This window comes from Lepidochelys kempii, chromosome 2, assembly GCF_965140285.1.
Source record: "Lepidochelys kempii isolate rLepKem1 chromosome 2, rLepKem1.hap1, whole genome shotgun sequence".
NCBI classification, from domain to species: domain Eukaryota; kingdom Metazoa; phylum Chordata; order Testudines; family Cheloniidae; genus Lepidochelys; species Lepidochelys kempii.
Window position 1 is genome coordinate 182,523,904 of NC_136381.1, and position 17,591 is coordinate 182,541,494.

General features: G+C 41.2%; 1 protein-coding gene across 13 annotated transcripts in view; it reads right to left on the minus strand.

Moving 5' to 3' along the window:
- BBS9 (Bardet-Biedl syndrome 9) overlaps positions 1–17,591 on the minus strand; it is a 437,000-nt gene that overhangs the window by 135,261 nt on the left and 284,148 nt on the right. For 12 of the 13 annotated variants that reach the window (XM_073332921.2, XM_073332920.2, XM_073332918.2 and 9 more), the window contains one exon: positions 13,977–14,087. In XM_073332921.2, coding sequence (XP_073189022.2) covers positions 13,977–14,087 — 111 coding nt within the window. Of the gene's footprint in view, positions 1–11,116; positions 11,457–13,976; positions 14,088–17,591 lie in introns of those variants that run through there. The other variant, XM_073332913.2, reaches the window with a different exon arrangement.

Sequence of the window (17,591 nt, forward strand, 5' to 3'; positions counted from 1 at the left end):
AAGAAAATCCATCCTGTTCAAACCCACCCCTCAAAATGCTTCTAGACTGAACTAATGCAATCAGAGCTAAATTCATCCTTCTGCTGACTTCAATGGAGTTACACCAGGGATAAATTCAGCCTTCAATAATTTTCAAGAATCAAGTCAAGGAGGCTACAGGTCCTCAGTACCTTTGAAATCAGGCCTTTTTTTAAAGGAACTGAAACATGAATTTGATAGCTTTAACTTTAGAAAACCTACATTTAAAAACTGTGGCTATCATCTTTTAAAATGGGGTCAAATGCCATACAACCTAAGAATACACATTCATTAAACTGACTGTTTTGAAAAGTTCCAGCTCATTATAGACATGGCACACTATCCTGGACAGCAAGCACATTTTTCCAAAGAGCTCTCCAGGTTAAGCAAATCTTTCCTTCTACTCCGTCTGACATATAATGCAGCATTGTGATGTGACTGATTCCTGTACTTCTAAATATGCTTTCTAATCTGAACAAATTAACCACTGATCTTACATACATTGAAAATTATCCTATGTATATCAGTGGTAAAAATCTCAAATATGCTCAACACCTATTGTAGCAGCTATGATGGCAATTATAATGGCAATCGTAGGGCTGCTCCAGTTGAGCTGCTTGCTGTAAAGCTTTTATGGATCCTTCTCTCTGCCATTTGAAATGTCATCAGCTCAGAATTTAGCCCATATAAATAACATAAATCTAAATATATAGCTAATACTGAAATCTTTATAGATCGGTCTTCTTTATAAAAAAAGGAGATCTTTAAAAGATTTAAATAATCTTGAGCGCAGATTTTTAAGTATCCTCAGAGTCTGCCTCTTTCGGTGTTTTTAGGTAACATACACCAGTAAGGAGGTGCAATATGTAAATCAATAGAGGATCTGGACAGTTGGCAAGCAGACACATGAATCTGTCCTCAAGATTCCTGCTCTCCAGCTGTTTTTCACAAAAGCTAATACTTCAGGATAATCCTTTTCAGAGCTCAAATACTTGAGATCCTGGGTACAAAATTTCATCCTGTACTGTCACTTTTTAATGAACCATCCTGGGGACTGCAGCATCATACTGTGCTAGACATTCTGAGAAGCCATGATTCAGGAAAGCATTTAAGCATGTACCTAAATTTATGTGTGTCAGTATTTCCACTGAAGACAACAGGACTACAAACATGCTTACAATTGGGCATGTGAATAACTATCTTGTTGAATTGAACTCACAACCGTGGGTTTAGCAGGCCAATGCTCAAACCACTGAGCTATCTATTCAGACCAAGTACTGTAATTTCATTTGTCTTGTCTAGGCACAGCAAGGAAAAGTGAAGGTCCAAGGCAATCTTTGTTTAGAAGGGCAAATTTGAAAGAGGCTCTTAAATTGCATCCACAGAATCTGCATGAACATTACCCTGCATTTATGTGGATAAAATGTGACAGTGTGAGTAAACAGGCATACAAATTACTGTACTTGCATACTTGCTAAGTGCAATTTAGGACACTACTTTGAAAATAAGGCCCTGAATGTCTTTGATTTATGGGTTTTATGTCTCAACCTTACCATTATTTTGTTATAGTTGTCTGTGTGTTTAATCAAAAGTAATAAGCCAGATGCTTCAAATTAAAGAGATTTAAAAATCTATTCCAGTCCATAACAATAAATTCTGAGACTGTTTTAGGTCTTAGAGACACTGATTATGAAATGATATTTATCTTACAAAATATAAACATATCCAATGAGAACTCTGAAATTTAATCTTTACGTCATCTAAATATTTTCATGATGGAAAAATACAGTTATTTAACTAGAAACTGTGGTAGCACAGTAGCAAGTACAAACTCTGAAGTTCTGGATAGAAGTATTAATTTAGGGCTTGATTTTATGACTCTCACTGGGGTTGAGAGTCATACTTGCTCTTCTGAGTAGTTCCAGCTAAATATTTTTATACTGTATAAACAACAAAATGCAAATGATGGGCCACATCTGTCCCATCCTTACCAGGAATAGTACTTACCAATCAGAGTATGGGTAGCACAATCTGGCCCTAAAATCTGAGAGTAATATTTGTATTTTGTTGATTAGATTAAAATACTTAGAGGAGGCTTTGGTGAAATTTTCTGCAATGAGGGGGAAAAAACCTTACCACATGTGAACAGTTAAACAGCTGCATGAGATGACACTTAACAAATCTACTTCAGAATGTTGAGAAATCCTGAATGGCTGGTGAGGAGGTAAAGATGACCTTCTGGCTCACACTGCTTTTTCAAAGGAAATTTTGCTGACTTCTGTGGAGTTATTCCTGATTTACACTAGTGGGAAAAGAGGATCAGGTCCTTTTTGTTCAAAGTGTGCTGTTAAAAGTCTTTCATAAAGCAACATGTTGTGCTGACATAAACAGAAAACAGTAAACTTGTTTGTCAAGCTAGTCTTGATGACTACAATCATAATGTGTCTGTTTATTTCTCTCTCAGACTCAGTATCTGTTTATGATGATTTCACTCGTCAAATAGCACTTGCATCAAGAGCGCTGGCTATATTCAAATATACTTTTTTACCAGGCATACATTTAGAATCATTCCCCATCATGATCCTTTACAAACCACAGTCAGCAGCTCATCTGATAACTGTCAAAGAAATATTACACAGTAACAGCTGACTGAAAGCTTGAGAATTAAGATTCACAGAACTCTGTCCTATTACCTTCCAGAATATGTGAAAACCTCTCCCTGAAATAAAATTGCTTTTGCACCAATTTCTTCATGAGCCTAGCAAGAAAGTAAAGTAAGAAAATGAAAGAGGGCAGAAAGAAAATGAAAGAGGGCAGAAAGTAAACAAGACAAAAACAGAGTTTGGAGGAAAGGCACTAAAAAACAGCACAGTAAAGGAAAAGGCACTGTTTTCCTATCACTTGTCTATAAAATGTTTCACTGATCATTCTTGCACCCATTCAAAGCAAAAACCACTGGAAAGTGCATCTTCCTCAAAACTACAGTAGTAGCAGTAGAGGAGCTAGTAGAGAGGGTGACCAACCCCACTGGCAGCCTTAAGCCTTTCCAAGCCTATCCTATAACTGACAAAAGAAGGTTTACAACACGAATTTTCACATGGGATTGGAGAACGAACCTTCCTTGCAGTAATGGCTCCTGTCCCATGGGGCTGAGCCCAGCTGCCCACTCCCAGCATTGCAACATGGTGCACAGGGTGTAAAGGTGCTGTGAACCCATTCACCATTTTGCAATGTCACTCACTCAGATTTGGCTCAGCCCCCTGCCCCTCCCTCCATCAAGGTGATTGGACCAAACTTAAATGGCACTGACCCTGCAAACCAGATTGCAGTATCCAGAGTTTGGAGTTGGGCCCAGCCCCGCAGGACAGGAGCCGCCACAGCCAGGTATATACGGAGCAGGCTCACTCTCCAGGCCACCACCAATGACCCATCACCCTTTCGCTCCCCCAGTTACAAAACCTATGCCACTAATTATCAGCACCCATTTATGATGCTGCGGGCCTGATTCTAACCTCAGCTGTGGAATTACAACACACTAGTATTGTAAAAAAGCAGTGTGAGATTAGAATTCGGTCCAGTGGTTGATTTATTAGCTAGCCTTCAATAGTCTTATTTTTTTTCTTTTTTAGTGAGTATGGATTATTTACAGCTGCTTCACAGAAGGAGTGAGCGCATCCCAGTAGCAAAATGTGCCTCCCAAAGTGGCTCATTGATGGAGCCAGAACCATTTGTTCCCTCCTCTCACTGACTTGCCAGTAAGGGACTATTTTGGCTTCAGCCAGTGATATTAGGGTGGGGCTAATACTATCACCTATTACCCAAGTTGTCTTACACTCCCCATTAAAAGATCCTGTGTTCCACTGCTTATAGCTTTGCCAGACTTTAACCATTTGGAGTGAAATTTTCCATACTGGCTGGCTGTCTCAGTCTGAATTATTATTACTGAAAATTCCGCCAAATGGTTCAGCCATTTCCAAGAATGAAGCGAAGGAAAAACTATGCTTTCTCCATGTTGAAAAATTCTTGACACTTTTTCTTTGAACTGTTCTACGGCCCCCATACTTTGGAGCAAGGACTTGAAATTTGGGTTGGCCTTTGCATCAGGATGCTTTTTGCCATCCCTGTGAAAATCCACCCAAATTTGGCTAATTCACAAGTCTTTGAAAAAATCAGTTCTCACATGCTCAGTAGACGTCTGCCAGAGCTAAATGGCTAAAATCTCCCAAGACTACCATTCTCACTGAGTACATTTGATCCTCTCACTGCTTCTGGTGCTGACGGGACTGTGCATGTGCCATCCATACAGAATGACTGAGCATGCTGTACCCCAGAACTATGGGGACTCAGAAGGACTTTTCCTATAAAGGCTGCTTTCCAACAGCTCTGGCCCAGGGTGGGGCTGGGCACTGGAACTGAGAGCAGAGAGCCTCTCTTTCCGGTACTCTCAATGAGCGTTCCCCGCTGGAACCCAGGTAGCGTGAAGAACAAAGCAGTCTGATGTGAATGGAGATGAGACAAATGCTGACCAATGGGAGGGAAAGGAATCGATTAGGACTGGAGTTGGGGGAGAAACTGACTGGGAGTTGTTGGGTGGGGGGAACTGGTTGGACAAGGAGACTGGGAGCCAGGTCTCTTCCTAATTAAAGACTGTATCATAAAACATACACACAAGGGAGGTGAATTAAGGTTGTGCAGATTATCTTAATTTTGACATTTCCTTACTTTTGCAACCTTAATAACATTATTGTAACATTGTTTTGTGTGTAAAAACATTCTGTGATTCTGTGAATGACAACTGGTGTAAGTTCATTCATTATCATACAGAAAGGGCCCTAAAATTTATTCTTCAGTGGATATGGGCATTTATTTTCTCTAGTTCACTCCCAAGTTTTGTTTTTGTCATTTCATGTTTGAGAACTGAGCTTTGTTCCAGCTGGAGACATGTCTTTCTCCTGATGCAGAAGTCCTCGTACTGAGAGTTAGCCAACTGCACTGTCCTTTTGCTGGGCACCTTATGCACGCAATTAGTAGATTTCAACCAGTACACAACACAGCTGCTAAAATTCTATCTGGTACCACACAGAGCAAGTACATTACGACAAGGTTGGCTCAGTTTCGTTGGCTGGTGGTCAGAGTCTGCATTAGATTCAAGATTCCCAATTGACCTACAGAGCACTTTGGAATATCTCACCTTGGATTTGATCACGTCAATCCTTTCATTCCTACCTTCACCTCCTAGTGCCGTCTGTTACTGCAAACATTTGCCTTGGGATTCCCTGAATAGAAATGTTGGGCATCATGGCACCTGTTCACTCCAAAGCTGAACAGACACTTGTTCTCTCCTTTGCTTTCAACTGTTTGGCACCACATCCTCAATTATTAAACTGTTGAAGATTTTCTATAAAGTACCTTGAGATGTCTACGTATGATAAGATTCTATGCAACTTGAAGTTGATATATTAAATGAAACATAGTTGTCAATTGCAGAGAATAGAAGCTACTGTGCTATCATTTTTGCTGTCTCTGTGTATTTATAAGGCAGCGAGTCTGTCAGGGAAAGTCATGGATTCCGTGACTTTCCATGACTTCTGTAGCAGCCAGTGCTGGCTCAGGGGCTGCCCGGCTCCTACTGGCATGGCCCTGCTGCTCCTAGCTGGAGGGGCCAGGGGGCTCCACCTGCTGCCTGCATCTGCAGGCCCCGCCTCCGCAGCTCCCATTGGCTGCGGTTCCTGGCCAATGGGAGCTGTGCAGCCAGAGCTTGTGGCAGGAGCAGTGAGCAGAGCCCCTTGGCCCCTGTGCCACCTAGGAGCTGCAGGGACACATGGAACTGGGTAGGGAGCCCCAGCACCAGCAGGGGTCCCAGGCCACACACTGCTACCCACGTCCCCAGAGCAGCAGCATGGGTCCAGGGCCACACCCTGCTTCCTGCCCCCTCCCCAGAGCACCCACCGCAGCCTTGGACTTCCCCCTACCCCAGAGCACCCAAGGTTTAGACAGGGATATACAATAGAAGTCACGGACAGGTCACAGACCGTGAATTTTGTTTACTGCCTGTGACCTGTCTATGACTTTTACTAAAAATACCCATGACTAAAATGTAACCTTATGTATGTATAACAAACAAAATCTCCAAGGAGACAGAAAGTAGAGCACCTAAACTCATGCCCAAATATTTGTTTTAGACTCCTCCATAGAAAGGAAAAAATAAAATGAGAAAAGGGTTTTCCCTTCTCTCAGTATCTCTTACTGGCTGATCAGAGTTATAAAAACTCAATGTAAAATCACAAAGACGACACCTAAGATGCAAACAATGTTCATCTAGAGTTTAACCTAAGCACCTTGGTCTGGCCTCTGTCACTGATGCTCAGGCTAAAATTCAGTCCAAAAAACCATGTACAGAACAACATTGCAATGCTGTGATATCATTCTCAGTGTTACTTTATGATTTAAGCAGCTCCCTTGGCTCTTGCACTTGGAGCAATTAGAATTTCCAGACAGCTCAGTGGCAAATATTTCAGGCTCATTATAGTGCAGCATGGCCGGTGGGCAGTCCATTCTGACCAAGAATGAATCAAACTCATTTATATAACACAGTTATAAACTGAAGACTAATTTAAAGCTTTCAAAATTTTCATTCAGTTTTGCATGGATCACCTGTCCTTCATAGAAAGTTATCAAGAATCAACTAAAGTCAAGTATATAATGTAAGGTTAAATTTTTGTCAAGGATTAGGACCTGCATCAGGACATGCAAGTCATATTACTGCCATTGTGGATGTTCACATACACTTTGCATCATGAAAAGGAGTACTTGTGGCACCTTAGAGACTAACCAATTTATTTGAGCATGAGCTTTCGTGAGCTACAGCTCATTTCATCGGATGCATACTGTGGAAACTGCAGAAGACATTATATACACGGAGACCATGAAACAATACCTCCTCCCACCCCACTCTCCTGCTGGTAATAGCTTATCTAAAGTGATCATCAAGTTGGGCCATTTCCAGCACAAATCCAGGTTTTCTCACCCTCCGCCCCCGCCCCCACAAACTCACTCTCCTGCTGGTAATAGCCCATCCAAAGTGACCACTCTCTTTAAAATGTGTATGATAATCAAGGTGGGCCATTTCCAGGACAAATCCAGGTTCTCTCACCCCCCCACACCCCTCCAAAAACCACACACACAAACTCACTCTCCTGCTGGTAATAGCTCATCCAAAGCGACCACTCTCCCTACAATGTGCATGATAATCAAGGTGGGCCATTTCCAGCACAAATCCAGGTTTTCTCACCCCCCCACCCCCATACACACACAAACTCACTCTCCTGCTGGTAATAGCTCATCCAAAGGGACCACTCTCCCTACAATGTGCATGATAATCAAGGTGGGCCATTTCCAGCACAAATCCAGATTTTCTCATCCCCCCACACATGCAAACTCACTCTCTCACCCCCCCCCACACACACACTCCTGAGAGAGTGAGTTTGTGGGGGGGGGATGTGAGAAAACCTGGATTTGTGCTGGAAATGGCCCACCTTGATTATCATGCACATTGTAGGGAGAGTGGTCGCTTTGGATGAGCTATTACCAGCAGGAGAGTGAGTTTGTGTGTGTGGTTTTTGGAGGGGGGTGGGGAGGTGAGAAAATCTGGATTTGTGCTGGAAATGGCCCACCTTGATGATCACTTTAGATAAGCTATTACCAGCAGGAGAGTGGGGTGGGAGGAGGTATTGTTTCATGGTCTCTGTGTATATAATGTCTTCTGCAGTTTCCACAGTATGCATCCGATGAAGTGAGCTGTAGCTCATGAAAGCTCATGCTCAAATAAATTGGTTAGTCTCTAAGGTGCCACAAGTACTCCTTTTCTTTTTGCGAATACAGACTAACACGGCTGTTACTCTGAAACTTTGCATCATCTCTCTATTCTGCCTGTCTGCTGTATTCTTATCAGCCTGACTGTTATTCAAACATACAAGAAAGCTATTCACTGAAACACACACCAAGCACAATCATAGAATTACAGGACTGGAAGGGACCTCAAGAAGTCGTCTAGTCTAGTCCCCTGCACTCATGGTAGGACTTAGTATTATCTAGACCATTCCTGATGGGTGTTTGTCTAACCTGCTCTTAAAAATCTCCAAAGATGGAGATTCCACAACCTCCTTTGGCAATTTATTCCAGTGCTTAACCTCCCTGACAGGAAGTTTTTCCTAATGTCCAATCTAAACCTCCATTGCTGCAATTTAAGCCCATTGCTTCTTGTCCTATCCTCAGAGATTAAGAACAACAATTTTTCTCCCTCCTCCTTGTAACAACCTTTTATGTACTTGAAAACTGTTATCATGTCCCCTCTCAGTCTTCTCTTTTCCAGACTAAACAAACCCAATTTTTTCAATCTTCCCCCACAGCTCATGTTTTCTAGACCTTTAATCATTTTTGTTGCTCTTCACGGGACTTTCTCCCATTTGTTCACATCTTTCCTGAAATGTGGCGCCCAGAACTGGACACAATACTCCAGTGGAGGCCTAATCAGCACAGAGTAGAGGAGAAGAATTACTTCTCGTGTCTTGCTTACAAATACTCCTGCTAATACATCCCAGAATGATGTTTGCTTTTTTTTTTCCCCAAAAGTGTTACACTGGTGACTCATAATTAGCTTGTGGTCCGCTATGACTCCCAGATCCCTTTCTGCAGTACTCCTTCCTAGGCAGTCATTTCCCATTTTGTATGTGTGCAACTGATTGTTCCTTCCTAAGTGGAGTACTTTGCATTTGTCTTTATTGAATTTCATCCTATTTACTTCAGACCATTTCTCCAGTTTGTCCAGATCATTTTGAATGTTAATGCTATCCTCCAAAGCACTTGCAACCCCTCCCAGCTTGGCATCATCCGCAAACTTTGTAAGTGTACTCTCTGTGCTATTATCTAAATCACTGATGAACAGAAACAGCACCAGAACTGATCCCTGCGGAACCCCACTCATTATGCCCTTACAGCTTGACTGTGAACCACTGATAACTACTCTCTGGGAACAGTTTTCCAATCAGTTATGCACCCACCTTATAGTAGCTCCATTTAGGTAGCATTTCCCTAGTTTTTTTATGAGACCGTCATGTGAGTAAGTATCAAAAGCTTTACTAAAGTCAAGATATACCACGTCTACTGCTTCCCCCCCATCCACAAGACTTGTTACCCTGTCAAAGAAAGCTATCAGGTTGGTTTGACACGATTTGTTCTTGACAAATCCATGCTGACTGTTACATATCACCTTATTATCTTCTAGATGTTTGCAACTTCATTGCTTAATTATTTGCTCCATTATCTTTCCAGGTACAGAAGTTAAGGTGACTGGTCTGTAATTCACCGGGTCATCCTTATTTCCCTTTTTATAGACTGGCACTATCTTTGCCTTTTTCCAGTCTTCTGGAATCTCTCCCATCTTCCATGACTTTTCAAAGATAATCGCTAATGGCTCAGATATCGCCTCAGTCAGCTCCTTGAGTATTCTAGGATGCATTTAATGAAGCCCTGGTGGCTTGAAGACATTTAACTTAACAAGTTAAAAATTACTTAAACCTTTCCCTATTTTAGCCTCTGATCGTATCTCATTTTCACTGGCATTCACTGTGTTAGATGTCCAATCACCATCAACCTTCTTGGTAAAAACTGAAACAAAGAAGTCATTAAGCACCTCTGCCATTTCCCCATTTTCTGTTATTGTTTTTCTCCCCTCACTGAGTAATGGGCCTACCGTGTCCTTGGTCTTCCTCTTGCTTCTAATGTATTTTTAGAACGATTTCTTGTTACCCTTTGTGTCTCTAGCTAGTTTGATCTTGTTTTGTGTTTTGGCCTGTCTAATTTTGTCCCTACATACTTGTAGTATTTGTTTATATTCATCCTTTGTAATTTAACCTAGCTTCCACTTTTTGTAGGACTCTTTTTTGATTTTTAGATCACTGAAGATCTCCTCATTAAGCCAGGGTGGTCTCTTGCCATACTTCCTATCTTTCCTATGCAGTGGGATAGTTTGCTCTTGTGCCCGTAATAATGTCTCTTTGAAAAACTGCCAACTGTCTTCAATTGTTTTCCCCTTAGACTTACTTCCCATGGGTTCTTACCTACCAATTCCCTGAGTTTGCTAAAGTCTGCCTTCTTGAAATCCATTGTCTTTATTTTGCTGTTCTCCCTCCTATCATTCCTTAGAATCATGAACTCTACCATTTCATGATCATTTTCACCCAATCTGCTTTCCACTTTCAAATTCTCAACCAGTTCCCCCCTATTTGTCAAAATCAAATCTAGAACAGCCTCTCCGATAGTAGCTTTCTCCACCTTCTGAAATAAAAAACTGTCTCCAATACATTCCAAGAACTTGTTGGATAATCCGTGCCCTGCTGTGTTAATTTCCCAACAGATGTCTGAGTAGTTGAAGTCCCCCATCACCACCAAGTCCTGTGCATTGGATGGTTTTGTTAGTTGTTTAAAAAAAGCTTCATCCACCTATACTTTCTGGTTAGGTGGTCTATAGTAGACCCCTACCATAACATCATCCTTGGTTTTACCCCTTTTATCCTTACCCAGAGACTTTCAACAAGTCTGTTTCTTATTTCCATCTCAACCTCAACCGTGTCCAAGTGTATACATTTTTAATATATAAGGCAACATCTCCTCCCTTTTTCCCCTGCCTGTCCTTCCTGAGCAAGCTGTTCTCTTCTATACCAATATTCCAATCATGCATATTATCCCACCGATGCTCTGTGATGCCAACTATGTCACAGTTGTTTTTATTTACTGGCATTTTGAGTTCATCCTGCTTATCCTTTTACATTTCAACACCATGTCCTTAATCACAAGGATGGACCAACAACAGAGAGAAGGGAGAGCCTGGCACATGTCCTGAGTTTGTTGTAGTCTCCTAACAGCGAAGGTGGAATTTTACTGGGGTTGCAGACTTTGTTCTGGAGAACTGATATATTTCAGATCAGAAGGACAGTTAAAAACATAACACAGGATAAACTGAGTGTCTGTCAACCCTGACAGTATCTTTTTGTCTTATGCCCTGAAGTCAATAGGGAAAATCAGTACATTAAGCCTTCTACAGGTTTTTTTGTTGTTGTCCTTTTCATAGTAGATTGTTATTCTGAAGTTCAGAATTCTGGAGTTCAGTTACATATGGACAAATTTTGCTGCAGTATACTGCATAAGACTTAATTATTTATAGACATGGAGGGCTAAATTAAAAAAAAATAGCCACCGAAATGTATCTTACCAAATCCAGACCAGTCTGGGTCAGCCTTTGCTTATTTCATCCACGTGGTCCCCCTGATCAAATGAATTCTATATTTTCCATGTTCCTCTTCTTACTTACCTTGGTTTTGTCAAAGCAATTATGTTATGCGTGAGCTGTATTGCTCTCTACAGAACCATGTAACGTCATCCTGTTCTCCGCATGTTAAATAAAATTAACATTATGTAGTTATTAGCTGACCTACATGCAGGACTCCTCCCATTGTATCTTTCACTTTTATCATATTATATATTGTTGCATCTTCCCTCCCTGTCTATTATTACAAGTTTTCCAATTAAAACATTTTAAGGTAAAAAACAGCCCTTAAACTCTGCTTACCACGGGGTAACTGTTTATGCAAAATACACATTTGTGAACAAAACAGTTGTTGGTCAGACAAACAAATCATGCATTTGTAAGGATACATTTTGTGCACACAAATATTATTTTGCACACATAATTCACCTGTTTCTGTTAACCGCACAAGGATTTTATAGGTATCTATAAAAGGCCACATTGGGCTATCACAGGCCAGAACGGGTGCACAGACAGGCAGCCAATCAGAGAGGGCCTGCGGGGAGCCAATCAGGGCTGAGCAAGAGGAAGCCAATCAGGGCCAGACTAGGCCCTATATAAAGGCTGCCCAGACAAGAGGCAGTGAGTCTGTCCCAGACCTTCATGGGGAAAGGTCTGTCTATTGAGCAGGAAACAGGCACCTCGGACACAGCAGTGCTGGGCAGGCTTGGGGGAGCATAGAAGGGCTCCAGCCTAATACCTGCCAGACTGTGGGCCCTGATAGAAAGGGCCTAGAGGGTGTGAAGGACCAGAGGGGAAGTGGCCCAGGGACAGTTAGACAAGGGGAGAGAAGGAGGGCAGGGAAGCTGCCACTAGAGGGTCCCTGGGTCGGAACCCAAAGTAGTGGGTGGGCTTGGGTCCTCCCCTTCCTCCTTGTACAGCAGCTGGCCATGGAAGGGTGGCCGTGACAGACTGCCACCAGCCCACGAACAGCGGGGCTAGACTTGAGGGGTTGTGGTGGGCCACTGCGGCAGGAGCGAACTGGAAAGACTGCTGTTAACCCTCCCCTGGAAGGGGGTGAGTGTGGACTTGGGGGCACTGCCGGAGGGCAGTGTCCTGAAGAGGACGCCGCCGAGTGAGGAGCAACGCGGGTCCGGACGCCACCAGGGCAAGGGACGGATGGGACACCGCCAGCAGAAGCTGCCCTGCAGAGGACAGAGCTAATTCCCAAATGTGCCAGCAGGAGGTGCCGCAGGGGTGAGTCCCAACCCTGTCACAGTATCTATCCACATATCGCCATTTAGGCTAGGTCTACGCTACGGGTGCTGCAGTGGCACAGCTACAGCACGGCAGTGATGCCGCCGTAGCGCACATGGTTCCCACAGTTGTGGACAGGGGTTTTCACCGTACGCAATCCACCTCCCCAAGCAGCAATAACTACGAACTATTTCTTCCATCAACCTGGCTGCGTCTACGCTGGGGGTTAGGTCGGCTTAACTGCAGTGCTCAGGAGGTGTGAATTTTCCACATGCCTGAGCGCCATACTATGTTGACCTGTCTTGAGTATAGACCAGGTCTTAGCCTTTCAATTCCTGAGTGCACTTGCCATTCTTCTTCCCCGCCTTCATCATCCATTTAGATTTGTGCCATGACACCATCCTGGTAGTATGAATGTAAATTTATTTAATTCTAACATTCAACTTTCAATACAATGCTGTGGAGAAAAGTATGAATGACCAGTACACATTTTAATTAGATACCATACATATGTGTATACTAAAAGAATGCTGACATGTTTGTCCCACTTTAAAAATCCCCATTCTAAGCAGATCTCTCAGTATTACCTTTCTGATGAAGTAAATTTTACCTTGTTTTAAAACTACACATAAAATAATTCATTAAAAAGAGTTGATTATATTTTAGAGAAACCTGAAAATAAATACAATAATAAACAAATCACGTTTAGGATCTCCTATGTTTAGAATGACTGATCATGAGAAATACGCCACTTAACAGGAACATAATTTAGTAAATAAAATGGAAAGCATCTTATGGGGCACTTTATTAAACTACAATGCATTTGTTTACCATTCTTACTCTCAAAATAAGTTAAGAAAATGTATCACTGTATGCAATATATTTTATATCCAATATAATATTTTTTCTGAAATTCTAGGAAGTCTTCCCACAAACTGTAAGTAATGACCAAAGTTTAATCAATTGGCACTACGTCCCAACAATAAAAACCTTAATTAAACTGAAATATCCTAACCTGCATTTCTACCTAACCTTCAACTTTCAGAAAGGAGGTCAGGTTTAAAGTCCTCAGCTACCTCATACATATCGTGTTGTAGCACCAGATCTTTTCAATTCAGGGGAAGTTATTCACCTCAGCTAGAAGTCTCTACTCTATTGCCAGCAGTTCTGAAGCAAAAAAAATCTGAAGAATTATTGGACTCCATAAAATTATCAGATTTGATTGAACCAGGAAAAAATTAAAAGTATTTCTAGAAAAGTGCTGTTCATTTACTAACCAGAAACTTAAAAAACATAACTGGAAACACCTCAGTCAATTACTCCTTTTCCTACAGACACAAAGTATGAGTTAGATTTGTTCTGTATTCGAAATACAAGTGAGTAATTTTCCTTCTCTTACCAGTTTTGGATTTCTGCTTTGTGAGGTGCCTGTGGTTGGTAAACATTGTTGTGGAATCCTGTACACCTGTCCTTTCCTCCAGGTCAGATTCTTGGATGGGAGTACAACCACCTAGTTGAAAATAGAATAGAATACCTTCATGTGGTGCACAGGCAACCAGAGCATGAACAAGAATAAGAGATAATAAACAAAGTGGCAAGAGTCCCAAAGAATGTATAAAATTGGAATGGTCTGCAGTTTAACCCTGGGTGAAAAATACTTTGAATAGAAAACGAGCTACCACCATTCTGTTTAGTATATTGATTATGCCTTGGTGATTCCTCACTTTACTCATTTGTGCCATGTAAGGAATGTTTTAAACTTATAGCATAAATAAAACTCACTTTATACAAAGGATAGAAATAGGTCTTAGGAGGAATTGTGTCAAGTATCACATCGCTGGAAACTGGTATAGTAATAAAATTCTACAGTGAGCAAAGCCTGCAAAGACCATTAGTTTGCAATCAAGGCTGTCTCGGGATGATATTTTTTGGATGTGTGATTATACACACTGATTTTCAATACTTTCTACTGTAGCACCAAGACACATAGCACTGCCCAGCACCATACTGCCATGAGGGATGCTTGAAGTCAGAAGTGATCCCAGGATAGGCTGACATAATTTCTCTGCTGGCTCACACTTGTCTCTTCTTTAGGGAAACTTGAAGAAAGCCAGAAAACAAAGGAGACGGAGACACCACAAGCTGAAGGGAGGAGGGGCAGAGCAATGGAAATAGGACTATGGGAGAAATATACTTCCACATTTCACATTTCCTTGCAGGATGTGTGTGGCTAAAACAGAAATGAACACCCATGCATCATCACAAAGCACTGGATGCACACATGATATCACACACAGCAAGCACTATCCTTTTACATTTCAACACCATGTCCTTGATTATAAAGATGGACCAACAGCAGAGAGAAGGTGAGTATGTGCATAGCTAATAAGATAGCATACAGCATGAGTGTTGAACATGCTGTTTGTTGTTTTCAGTAGAAAGCTACATGAGCAGCTTCCATTACGCCTGTAGATCTGGAAGAAAGGAAGAACTTATGAAGTTACTGGGTTTTTACCCCAGCTCAGAGATGGTGGTCTTAAACTTTTCTCAGGGCAGAAGCGATGAATATTTTATGCATTTTCTCTTTTAATGCAGCTGTGCAGGCCTCTCATTTTGCTCAGCAGCTTCAAGTCAAACACTTGATCAAAAGTCCATGAAAGGCTTTGTGCTTAACTGCAAGCATATGGTCACCAGCTTAAAGTTAAGCTTTTGCTTAAGTGCTTTGAGGGATCAATAAATGTACAATACACTCTCTGAGTGGAAAATTAGTGCCCTCCCGAGATCACCACTAGCAAGCAAACAAACCTCTTCGCCTGGTGTTGAAAAATCATCCTTTATTGTCTACTGAAAGTGTGCATTTTTTAAAGCATCATATTAACTCCTAACTCAAAACAACAAAGATACTTACTGTATATGATACATTTCCACTGTTGTGAAGAGAAATGTTTTATTCCATGCCCCATGAATGGGATACCTGATTTGTGGCAATATAGCATCTCTCTCATTGCAAAATAAAAATAAAGCATTTGCAAAAAATTAAATATGCCAGTCCAGTGGCATTGGAGAGCATACTGCCTGGCACAAGAACCAGCCTCTCCAGCAACTTGGAGACCCCTGCTTTTTAACACAGTGAAGATCAGTAATATCAGTTGGTGTAAATCAAGATGGCTCTGTTGAGTGAAATAAAGCCATGCTGATTTACACCACTGGAAAACCTGACCCAGCATTTTTGGTTTTCAGGAACAGGAGAAGGCATGAGCTACTCTACCCCAAATATGCCCTGCCAGCCGATTTGTGATGTGTCATGGACTCAATAAATAGTTTCAGAGGTGGCTGAATCTCCTATCCTTTCAGTTCAGGGAGGAGGTTTGGGTGCTGGTGGTAAACCTAATGTGAAAAGAGAGGTATTAGCACAAGCAGAGATTCCTAAAACCTCCCACCTTTTGTTTTGTGGTGGATAGCAAATCTGATAACAGGAAATACGAACACTATGATATGTTAATATATTGCAATACATTGCTACCGAGTAACACATTGTTAAATATAAATATACATCCATCTATCCAATGAAAATAAAGTATTTGTTAATCTCCAGCACATCTAATCCCATCTGCAAACTCTGACTGTAAAATGTAAACTATATAACTCAAAGAATTAGAAGGTTTCAGAGTAACAGCCATGTTAGTCTGTCTTCGCAAAAAGAAAAGGAGTACTTGTGGCACCTTAGAAACTAACCAATTTATTTGAGCATAAACTTTCGTGAGCTACAGCAGAAACTATTCCTCTAACATTCAAATTAGGATACTTGTAATTTTCGTTCCTCAGATAAAATCTATCCTGTTAAACACTAATTTGTAAACACATGATAAATCATTCAAGATCAATACAAATAACAACCTGAGAGTGGTATCATGTATTAAACATTGAGATTATGAGTGAAAAATCATATAACCCATTAGTGCATATTGGGTTTCTGGAGACAAAAGAACTTTGAAAAGTTTGCTCTAAAAACTGAAACTCTATAGGTTATGTGGCCTTGAGAATTAATGGCTTTTGATGCCAAACTATTTCATTAGTCATTAGCACTATTTTCCAGTTGATGGTAACTGAATCAGAGTCGGAAAATGTCTATTTGCCCTTAGGCACCCCATGCTATTGGTTGGAAGGAAGCGGGACTTCCTGCTCTTGGTTTTGATGTCAAAGGTTTGTTAAGATTTACTTGTCAACTGATATTGTCAAAATGTACCAGCACTAAAAGCAAAATTCATTTTTTCCATTACCTTACTTTTCTGATAGAGAACAGTGAGAAATGGAATTTCACCATTTAATCTGAGGGACTGCATAGGTTACACACAAAGCAAACCATCTCTGAAAGAACTGGAAAACATACTATCAGCCTCATTTACAACACAAATTCAATATATTCCCTACTCTTCAACAATTTGTAAGTATACCAGTATTTATGTTGGGTCACTTTACCTGCTGTTTTATAAAAACAAGACATTATTACAATATTGTAAGTGTAGACACTGATCACAGCTGTACAAGACACAAACAAAAACATGGGGGTGAAATCCTGGTCTCACTGAAGTCAATGGAAGTTTTGCTATTTACTTCAGTAAGGCTGGATTTCACCCCTGATCCTTAAACTAAGGAGCATTTAAGTTAAAGATCAGACACCACAAAAGAGGGAGATGCCACTAACTCTGAAATTTTTCTCCACACACTGCGATGATGGTGGCATTATAGGCATTATATTAGTGAGGTTTACAATTTGCTCAGCTCATGAAAGAAGTGTATTTTCAGTAGGGATTTGAATGAAGACAAAGTGTGAAACTTGTGCATCAGGAAGGGTAGAGAATTATACCTCAGATTTCTCAGAAGAATGAAATGACAGATGCACTGAGGTTGGCATCACTGAAGGAAGGAAGAGGCAAGATGGGGGAAAAAATTGAGAATTTCGTTCTTCAGTATGTTAGAGTGCTCAGGTCTAATAAATGGGTCAGCACTCTGA